The sequence below is a fragment of the Lycorma delicatula genome, chromosome 8 (assembly GCF_047948215.1).
Source record: "Lycorma delicatula isolate Av1 chromosome 8, ASM4794821v1, whole genome shotgun sequence".
NCBI classification, from domain to species: domain Eukaryota; kingdom Metazoa; phylum Arthropoda; class Insecta; order Hemiptera; family Fulgoridae; genus Lycorma; species Lycorma delicatula.
The window spans coordinates 141,725,148-141,737,268 of NC_134462.1; the positions used below are offsets into that span (position 1 = coordinate 141,725,148).

Sequence of the window (12,121 nt, forward strand, 5' to 3'; positions counted from 1 at the left end):
GCTGCAACTGGATTAATGGCTGATTAATACTGGTTTTCATGAAGGAAGATTAAAGAAGAAAGTTTTCATGAAGGTTTTTAGCCTGGCTTTACCTGATAAGCATTGCAACCACAGAAAACAGGACATAGAATCCCCAAACTGATCCAAAAGCAGCCCCCTCAACAGATATCTGGTAATTTTTCAGGTCCTGTCATTCTCTCAATAGAGAAACTAGCAGGGTCAGATGTGCATCTACAAAATCATTAATAGGGTAGAAAATATGAAGGATAAGAAAAACTAATGGGTGGCAATTTACCCATCAGGGCAAATTGGGGTAGTTTGCTGTCTAACCCAGGAATACTTAATGGCTAACATAACACGACATACTTATGTAATCTTACATAATTTAGGGGAAGTGGTTAATCAATTAATATTATTTAACAAAAGATGTTCAAGATCTTTCATTTGCAAGATAAACATCTTGTAAATTTTTACCATCAGAGACCTTTCATTTGCCTTGTGATGGTTCCATCCTAGACAAATTCACTCCTACACAAGTTATCCTTTCAATAGTAAGAAGTAGACTACACATGGCTGATGTTTTACGTAAAAAAAATAAGAATAATTCACAATTTCTTTACAGAGGATTTACAAAGTAAATTTGTGATAAATTGTCTATGAACTAGAGAAAATTAAAAAAATTTTTTTTAATAATTTATTTACTGTTGTTTGAAGTCATTGTGCAACCGGTTACCCAAAAGTAATGTATCTAATAAAACCATTAAAACATTCATTGACAAAAACAGTTGAATAATTTTCATCAAAATTTATAAACATTACAAGAAAAAAGCGATATAATTTATTCCAAAATCATTCAATTGAACACTCTATTGGCAGATTCTGAAGTTACGTGTACCTCTCATTAAGAAAAATAAATACAACACTTGGGAAAAATACTTCTATGAATCTATTTATACAAGAAGATGCAAAATTACAGAAAATTATTATTATTTCAACTTACATTAAATTTATTTCATCATAAATGATTATGGAAACTAAAAAGAATGGAAAAATTATCAATGAGAAATTACAATAATCACCTCTTACAAAAAAAAAAATAATAGTAGCAAACAGAAATGCTCAAGAACCATTTACAAAAAATGAAAACCTCCAACTACATGCACCTCTTTAATTATTAGTTACCATCAGTAGATATAAAATTAATGATAAATATGAATATAAAACATAAATATATAAATAAAATAAAAATTAATTGATAGACAAAAAACCAACACAGAAGTATCACAAAAAAAAATGTATCCCATATTTATAAAATAAAACAAACTATATATATAAAGTTTTATTTTATATAATAAAAAAATAATACAATTTAGCTGTAGGTAGCCTAAGTCAAAAGAAGTATACTATACTTTTAGTATAATACTATACCACTGGAGCTTTAAAAGAATTTTAGCTGTCTGGTTTTTAGCTTTTGTCTTATTTATAAATACAAATAGAATATCTTTTTAAGTGGTTGTTTTATGCGATTTGTTTTAATTTATATGTTAATTCATTTCTCTTCTTCAATATGTTTTGTTTTTGTACTTTTCTTTATTATTTTCAGTCAGTTTCTTTATATCTAATAATGTGCGCTAATTAAATGACTAATAAATACATAATTTGTGAGCATATTCTTTGATATTTTTATTTTTATTAAAATATATATAAAATTATAAATTATATATATATAAAATATATATATATATATATATAATTTTCAATTCTTTCTGAAATTTAAATATGTAAACTGGACATGAACTTAATGAATATGTAATAAAAACTATTTCTTTGATTAAAAACAAAAAAAAGGTTCAGCTTAAATATCAGTGATAACACATAAATTATTATGTTATTCATTTTGTCATGTAGCCAATTATTTTTAACATTTTCCAAAATTCTGATAGGAACATCAGAGAAATTCAGACTAGGATGAATTATATATATTTACTAAAATAATTATTCGATTAAACATTAAAACAACCAAATAATACAAACATCTTACTTGATTCAATAAAAATTGGATCGATTATGTTTTTGATGTTTATATAAGAATTTTCATCAGTTAATGAGAGATATAATAATCTTAATTATTTAGTACTGACACCCTAGCAATATTCAAGTTATGAAGATGACAAACTTTACTCTCTAACAAACCGGTGGTTCGTTAACACAAGGAATGTTTCAGGGAATAGGAATATTTCAGATGCTGAAGGATAATAAGTAAGGATGATTACCAGTAAATAAAGTCTTGTTAAACAAAGAGTAATTCTCATAATCATTAATGTTAAAAAATACAGAGTTTTTTTGTATATTGTTGACAGTTATTAGTAGGGCTGCTGGACCGTAGCAGCCCTTATTATACTATTATACAAAAAAAAATTGCTAATTAGAAACATGAAAAATTGTGAAACTGTTTTTGAGCTGATGATGACTCTCATAAAAATTAAACGCAGGCTTCAATCCAAGCACACATATGCTCACACACATGCACCCGTCACACACAAATCTTATGGTTATTTTAATAAAAAAATTAATCTTTGAACTTATTTATCACGGTTATGATGAATAACACTCATCAAAGGGGAAAATGTTAAACTTGATGAATAACTTTTTTAACTGGATAAATAACACCAGTCATTTTTAATTTTGGAGAAACAATATTTATTTGGTTAGGAACAGCAGTAGTCCACGTATCAGGAAGGCCGGGTGCAGGAGGTCTCATTTCTGACATACGTCTAGCTTGTACTCTAAACCATAATCTTAAAGGATTATAAAATGTAAGAGGCGGATGATGTATAGGCAAAGGATTTGGTGGATGAAGAGGTGGTATATGTTTTATTTCTGGTGTTGATCGTGGTGTTGGTAGTATCACAGTTTTAATTTTGTTACTACCAGAATTTGTTTCTTGTACTTGCGGTGATACAACATTATTTGGTATATTTTTTAAATTAAAATTTTGATAATTTTCTCGATGTACCGGTATAATATTTTGTTTATGTACGGGAAATAAAAGTGATTTTCCTCTAGATTTTTCTCTAACATCAAATTCATTTTTATTATTATAAATGTTATTATTAACAGGAAAATATGGCTTATCTTCATTTAAATTTGGGTGATATGGATATTTTTCATAACCCAGTGATAATTTACTTGCATCATAAATAGCATCATTAGCATCATTATGTTCTCCTGAAGAATAATAAGGATTACCAGTAGGTTCTTCTTCGTGGCTATAATGCTCATTTGAAGTGACTTCTTGAGATTGATGTGTATATCCTTCACCAGTTGGCAAATTTTCATTATGAGAATCTGTAACTTCTTGTGAATTGTAATTATTTTCATTATGATCATTATAATTATTATTATCATCGTAGTTATTATTATTATTATTATTATTATTATTATTATTATTATTATTATTATTATTATTATTATTATTATTATTATTATTATTATTATTATTATTATTATTATATTCCTCATTATACTGATTATTTCTTTTATCTTCAGGATAATTATTTAGATTGTTTTCATCTACTGTTCCTGAAGTCGGTGACAAATCATTATGTTTAGTATCTTTATGTTCATCTGTTTGAGGATAATCATAATGATAATGAATTTCTTTTATTTTTTGTTTACTATACATTCCTTTTGTTGCGTATTTATAATTACCATTATTATATTCATTGTCGATATGTACATGATTATTAGGATTTGGGCGATGAATAGTATATGCTACAGGATTGACTAGCGGTACAACTATATGCGGTACTATTTTCAATTGATGTAACTTTGTTGATTTAGGTCCACCGGTTGAACTTGAATGTTTATGTTCTGGAAACTCTGAATGTAGAATTTGTGACGGCTTAAATAACGGTTGCCATGGACCTAAAATCAAAAATAAAAAACAGTTAATACAAAAGATTGAAATTAAGAAGCTATAATTAATTACTCGCTAAATAAATAGATAATTAAGTTGCAAAATAAATCACAGTATACATTACATTATGTAAAATTTGCACTAGATCTTCATTATTCATGCGCTTTTTTAATGTAAACTATAATAAATCTACAATAATTTATTCATATACTGCATTGTTTCCGACCAAAATCTTCCCGCCTTCATCTCCAGTTCATCCTTCCACCAAAATTTCTACCTTCTTTTGTTTTGGAATTTAATATCCAGATCAAACTTCTTGTCATCTGATGATCCAACTTCATCTTGGCCAAATGTAAATTCAATTTCAACCTCTTGGCTAACTGTCTTTCAATTTTTTTACGATGTATAATGCTTGAAATTACTTCAGTCTTAATTTTGGGTAAACAATTAAAACCACATACACAATGTAATATTTCCATTTGTATCATATCCAATTCTTCATACAGTTTATTAGTAAAAGCTTAAATCTGATAACCATTCAACAAATGTGTACGAGTATATATATATATATATATATATATATATATATGTGTGTTTATTTATTTACATAATAAATTTTTCATTGGAGATGACTACACAAACATGTAAAGTAAAAATATAAATTAAGTGCAATAATTAAATTTGTATTCTTGATGTGTACTTGATACACTGTTGTAGGCAAGTATTTTTCTGACTACTTCTGAAAATGAAAATATATATTATGTTATATCTCCTTCCGAGTAAGAAATTTCAAGGTTCTAGAACCTTGAATGACAAGGTAAAAATTTGGATGAAAATTTTACAAGCAAGTCATCCAGCAAGCATAACTTGTATTTATATTTCATTTAAATCTTAGATTATGTTAAACAGATAGCCGGTCATAAATGTTGCCGATTGGTTTACATGATTATACTTAACAAAACATTCAGCGGTTTTTATGATCAATACAAAAGTTACTCAAAGGATTTTCAACAGATTTTTTTTGGTATTTTTACAATATCACAATATAAAGTGACATTATGGCCGTTCTGGGTCTAAGTGATATATGAACCAGGAGAACTGACTTTAACTTCAGCAGCGGGTATTCAGAAGTTTTATTCATAATTTTATGGACAATATTCTTTAATCGCACGAAGAATGATTTCATCTTACCAGATATATTATCAGTCAAAACAACAAATTGTAGAATATTTTTTTGTTGAGAAATCCCTCAATTTTCATGAAAAAATGTTCCAACCTTTGAAAATCAGTGTGTAGAATATTTAACTGTTAATTAATGCCTGGAAATTATTACATACTTAGTAGCTTTATTAGAACCTGATGAGAGAGAATGCTGGTTACAGCAAGGCAGCATTACATTAAACTATGCCATATGTAAACCTTTCAGTGACGTGTAATTTATCACGATCTCTGAACTCTAAGTTGCCTGGTCCTATCGCTCTCCCACATATTTATTTGTTGGATAATCTGGAAGATAATCTTTTCTAAGAACGATTGATATATAATAAAGTAAAAAAATATCAAAGAAAACAATTCAAAACCCCTACAGAAAGCGGTGATTTCTATGAAAAGCTACAACATAAAGAAATGGGTTAAATAAGCAAGAAATGAGTATTAAAAATATATATAGACTCTGATGTGTAGAAAATTATATAATTTTAAGATTATCTTTTATCTATATTATTCTTATAATTAAAATGATCTTTTGACAATAAATACTTTTAAATAAGAGTTATATGACTCTATGAACACCTGTATTATATATTAAAAAATACTGACATCAAATGCCCATGTTCTTCTCTTTTTACTTCCTTGTATGAAAGAAAAAGAAGTATTGTGATCATGAAAAGTTTCAGTTTTCTGATTTCAATGGAAATATGCATTTTGACCATCCCCGAATCCATTTTCACTAGTTTCAGCTTGACATCTTTACATACATAAGTACATACGTGCGTATTTATTTCGCATAACTCAAAAACGATTAGCCGTAGAATGTTGAAATTTTGGATTTAGAACTGTTATAACATTTAGTTGTGCACCTCCCCTTTTGATTGTAATCAACTGTTCCAAAAGTGTCCCAAAAAATTGGATTTTGGACTTATTTGCAGTAATAAGCCCTCATTGAGAACTTTTCAACAATATATCATAAGTGGTACTTATTTTCATCGGTTCCAGAGTTATAGCCAAATAAAATTTTAATTAATAAAATATGTACATCTTACAAGGGGAAGGCACATTGGTTCGAATCCGAATTCATCTCCTTTTTTTTAATTTAAATATATTGATTTATTAATAATTATTTGCCCCTTATTGTAAAAAAAAATTTACAATAAATAATAATTCAATAATAACAATAAAATACGAAAAAATATCATAAGTTATTAATGAAATAAAATTTTATGTACTTTTCATTTTAAAACAAGTGAATGTGTAATTTAATTTCTTGAACATGGTAGCGCTGATATGTTAAATAAATAATATTAACGATTAATGAAATCCACCTGACTGCATACTGATATACAAAGTATAATGTAAGACCGGACAGTCATGACTGTTTTACATTTTAACTGTGATCTTTTAAATTTTTGACTTTAATTCAATAATTTTACCTCCTGATGATGGCTTTCAAATAAGCCGAAAGATCTTGAGTTCATATCAATGTGCTGGTAAGGTGGATTTCATTAATTGTTAATATTATATATGTAATTTAATAGTTGTACAAGGAAGTCATGATGTGGTGTCCACATTAGATTTTTTCATTTATTTTTTTTTTGGTTATAACTGAATTATTTATTATAACATTTTTTTACAATCAGAGGTTAATAAATATTAATAAATCAATATATTTAGATTAAAAAATAAAAGTTAAAAAAAGAAATTCAAGTTGCATTTGAATTGATGTGCCTTCCCCTTGTAAGATCCAAATATTTCATTAATTAAAATGTTACTGGGGTATAACTCGATTGTAGTCAAAAGGAGAGGTGCACAACTACATGTTACAACAGTCCTAAATCCAAAATTTCAACATTCTACGGCTAATTGTTTTTGAGTTATGCAAAATACATACGTATGTACTTACATACAGACGTCCCGATGAAACTAGTCAAAATGGATTCAGGGACGGTCAAAATGGATATTTCCATTGAAATTTAAAAACTGAAGTTTTTCGCGATTATAATACTTTCGTACAAGGAAATAAAAATACGAAAAAAAATTATAAGTTATTAGTGAAATAAAATTTTATGTACTTTTCATTTTAATTTAAAGATTTTTACACAGGTTAATAATTATTAATAAATCAAACATAATTCATTTAGAAAAAGTTAAAAAAAAATTTACATGCATGAAGTCAAATTCGAACCGATGTGTCCATGGTTATGAATCTGACACATTCTCACTTACAGCACATAATTACTTGAGCGACGTGAAACAAAATTAATACGTAACGAAATATAAAATTCTGATACCGACACCACAAAAAATGTGATAAAATACAGTGTCCACCACAATGCAACAGTGTAACTGTCCAATTTATTAAAGAATTGGAGAATCATATCTCACTTTTGAATGAAATATAATTTTATGTACTTCTCATTTAAAAAAAAAAAATGTGTATATGCAATTTAATAGGCGTACAAGGAAGTTAGGTGGTGTCTACATCAGACTTTTATTAGAAAAATTTGTTTTAATAACTGGTTTTTAACTTTTCTAAAAATATTAGTTTAGTACAATATTCTAAATAATGAAATATTTAATAATTTCTCAAAAAATGTTTGTTTGCAAGAAAAATAAAAATGGTTTGTAAACTTTTTAACACCTTTTATGTTATTTTATATTATTAATAGGAAGGAGGCTGTGCCCCCTGGCTGCCTTGTGGTCAATTTGTTATTATTATTGTTATTTTGTAGTTAATGTTGTAGACAGAATTTATAATCATTTTTTATATAATTTTTTTAATTTTCTACTCATAATGGGGATTGTATACATCCATCCATAATCCTGTATCGTAAGGATTGACAGAACCTTTATGGTCCTGCCTTTATGAGCGATATTAAATTGCATTGTTACATTTATATGTATGTACAATATTACAGGAGATGATAACCGCCTAAGATTTGTCGCTTAAAATTATAAAAGAGATAAAAAACTTAGAGGAAAGTATTAAAACAGGAATTTTATACTATTTTATATAGAATAGTTTTTTTCAGGGGGTCACTGCGTTTCAATTTACCAGTTTTTAAATACACGAATAATTAATAATAAGTAAGGACTAGTTCAAAAGCACCTTTCTTGGATCAGCGTGTTAAGACAAACCTGTCAAAATAAGCTGACAGTATAATTACCATGTTATTTACAAATTGTTTTTTTCTATACAGAACTTTCCTTTTAAATTTAATAAATAGTCGCTATATTAAAATCTATTGAAATGTCTATTATATTGATCTAGAAAGTTACAAGATAGTAGACTTTGCTATTTAAGGAACAGTATATGTATATTGAAGTATTTCAGATAGACATCCTACATTTTTATCTGTGTAGGCTAAAATTGAATCTGCTGAGACAGTTGGGCAGCTTTGAAGCAACTAATGTTCAGCAGTTCAATCGTATTTGTACATTACATTTTTTGTACACCAATTTAGGGAAAATTTATGCTCTAGCTAAAATGCCCGAGCTAAAAGTCATCGTACCGTATAGTAATCGTAAGTGAATTCAAAATTTTGTAATCGTGCCAAGTAGAATCGTTAAAAAACTAAGCCAGATTTTTCCCGGTTTTGTTTTTTGAAAGATTAATATTTCCACAACGACCCTCTTTTTAAGAAAAGGAGAAATTCAAATAATTCTCAGAAATACTTTCTTAGCATCAGCTTTATGGAAGAGCTTTAAAGTAACAGACCAAAATCAGTAATTGTATTATATTAAATAAATTTAAAAAAGTGAATTAGTTTAGTATAACGGAAAGAATTAAAAAAACAAAATATAATAAACCGAAGACATTTTTTAAGTTTTCTGTCAAAAGAATAATTTGTAAAAAATGGCATACCATTTTTTACAGTCCATAATAAATCGATCTGCAATTTTAATTAAATAAAATTTAATCGTTGTAAATCTAATATATAATACCAATAGAATTCTAACCTTGTGAATCGCAGTCGCAAAGCGCCCCATGATGGTTGGCTGCAACTGACGTCACTATAACGACAAAAAATGTTTGGAGGGGAGGCCAACTCATTACTGCATCACCATGTCATTAACACCTCCACTTCTTCTGACTAATTCCGCTGAAAAAAAAGTTAGAAAGATTACTACAAATTTATTCATTTTTACTTATCGATATATATTTTAACAAATTTAGTGTTTTTACATAAAGTAAGAACAAAGAGAAAAGAGTTGTTAGATCCGGTTAAAAGTAACGTTGCATTTTATCGGATTAGTAACAGGACCCTTTACTTCAGCGTTACACATCGACCGTATTATGTATAAATTGTAAATAACTACTGTATTACAAATTTATTTCTTCAGAAGAATAAAAGGAACTTTGAATTTCTACGTAAGTTCATTTTTCACCGTTACATACATATACATCATCTTCCGACTGACTTCAGATAATCATATTGAAAAACTGGAAAACGAGAATGACGCATTGTAACTAAGTTTTAAGACTTTTTAAAATAACAAATATCTTCTCAAAGTTAATATTTATTTTTTAGTAACCTGTACTATTTAATTCTAACCTTTTCTTTAAAATTTACCAATATCAGAAAGAAGATGGCTGTTCTGGATTTAACCTATTTGTATATTTTTCCATATATCTATTTTTAAATTGACATAATTAACATAATTAATGAAAATTCTGTAATGTACATTACGATCTTAATAATAATTTTAGCTCTAAATCTGCAAAATCAGCGGATGTGGTTATAAAGTAACAAAATCACTTACTTAAAATTTAAAAGAAAATTTCAATCGTAAAAATAAAAACAAGTAAAAACCATAATAACCATTAAATTCGTAAATTACAGATTAAAAAACTATTCCCGAAACACCAAACGCAAATCTAACATCGACCGTACTTTTGATATTTACGTGTGTACAAAAAAGGACCGCACCTTAACGCAGTTGAACGTTATGAAATATATAAACACCAAATCACACAGCGAATGAAGCGGTTTATTTAACGCATTGCAATTACGGTATAAGAGACACCGGTAATTATTACTTTCTCTGAGAGATCACCTACAGTCAGTTTTTATTTTGAACCGAGTGAGAAAGGTGCTGAACAGAGTAAGGTACCGAGTATCACTTGCGTTTCAGCGATATGCGACTGCAAATTCAACTCGGTGAAGAAGGCATTGGAAAACCACTGTTCACACTTCCCTTAATAAGCCTGCCGTACGATGTATTTTGTTCTTGAGAATGATGGTCATTTTTGAGAACGAGTGATTTTTGAATCGGCTCCCCTGCAATTAAATTTATCGATGTTTAAACGATTTACATTTTTTTAAATTCTTGTCGCCGACCGTCACGAACAAAAAGACAATTATACATTTTTTTAGCTATTTCGGCGTTTTTATTAAATTACTATTATCGCAATCTTTGAATGATTTCGCTTGTAATGAGAAAGATAATACGCGTTAAGCGATCGGTGATAAAAATATCAAACCTAAAAATTCTGTAACGATAAAAACTTTCGTTTGTGAAACAAAGAACAAACGAATGAAAATGTATTTAACAAAAACTAAAAGTAAGATTAGCAGAAATGAAGGATTACATAAAATACTGAAAGATAAAGAACGAGCACGTAAAATGTTTCACATGAAGCTGTCTTAAAATAAAACACCATATAAAGTAATCATCGTATGTTATTTAGTACCTTGTTAACTTAACCGAATAACTTTCTTAAATAAAAAATATAAATAATATTCTTTAAAAAAGGAATGTACAACCGTATTTTTTTTCAGTTATCAATCTAATCCTAAAATGCATTTGACAACGTGTAAATATAGCGTAACATTTTCTTTTTACACAAAAGAAAAGGATTCAAAAATAAAATTAAACCGTAATAATAATATCGTATACATATTTCTACTTTTTAAATAGAAATTACTATCTGAATAACATTTCCGTTTAGTCTCGGTCGATAATACTTTAATATTATATGTCGTAAATGAAACCAAATAAAATATTAATATTGCGGTTTAGAATAAGAGAATAATATAAAATATACATAAAGATGCCATATTAATATAAATAGATAACAATATGTTTTCACTTATAATAAAATGTTTTATAATAAAATATAAAAACTAAGTGCGGTTCATATTAAAACATTTTTACGATATAGTATCTGAATATTTTTATTATAACAGAGAAACATTGTGCTATGTTGAACCGCTTTGATAATACATAATAAAACGTCTTAAATAACAATAAAAAATGAAATTTTGTTACGTTGTTGCAAAAACATATAAAATTATACATACAGCCTTACTTTGATAAAAAAAGTTACCTTAATTTAATTTTATACATTTTTACCCCAGATAAAAAAATCAGCCTGTCTGGTACCTAGGATAAAATTTGAAATAACAGTAATCAACAAGAAACCCAAGCTGAAGTGTTAAAAGAAGACAGGCGAGTGTAATTACGTAGTTTCTTCCCACGTAGCTGCAAGAAGGAAAGTTATGGTAATCGATCAATAATTGGGGTATAAAGAAATACCAAAAATAAAAAAAAAGTGAGGGGTAATGTTCGTACGTACGTATGTACGGTGTTGGCGTGTTTGATTCTTAATAAAGTTTAATTGGATTAACTGATTTTTATGAAATTTGTCACAGAGACTCGTGTATATCGGGAAATTTGTCGGTTTAATTTTGGGATCAATATCTTCAGGAAGTAGGACAGATAGTTATTTTGGAGTAAATTTTCTCAAAATTTTGCAAACATAACCCCACTTTATATTGTTCTCTGCACATACGTACACGTAGTTTTATCTTTTCATTAACAAAAAAATTGCCCCAGATTCTGCCATCCCCAAAAATCAAAAAAGGTATCTTTTTATTTATTGTATGTTTTTAAAAGAATTTTTTTAATTATCGATTTTTTTACATTTTTTCATGTCGATTATTTTTCGACAAAATAAAAATAAATAACCGATGCCAGGAAATT

The 12,121-nt window shown here is 27.6% G+C and overlaps 1 protein-coding gene across 1 annotated transcript; it reads right to left on the reverse strand.

Moving 5' to 3' along the window:
* Nucleotides 1-1,857: 1,857 nt before the first annotated feature.
* Nucleotides 1,858-9,233, reverse strand: LOC142329327 (uncharacterized). The gene is made up of 2 exons (XM_075373812.1): nt 9,095-9,233; nt 1,858-3,927 (listed from the first exon to the last, which is right to left on the reverse strand). Exons 1-2 carry the CDS (start codon nt 9,186-9,188, stop codon nt 2,630-2,632), a joined length of 1,392 nt encoding a protein of 463 aa, XP_075229927.1. The 5' UTR covers nt 9,189-9,233; the 3' UTR covers nt 1,858-2,629.
* Nucleotides 9,234-12,121: the final 2,888 nt, after the last annotated feature.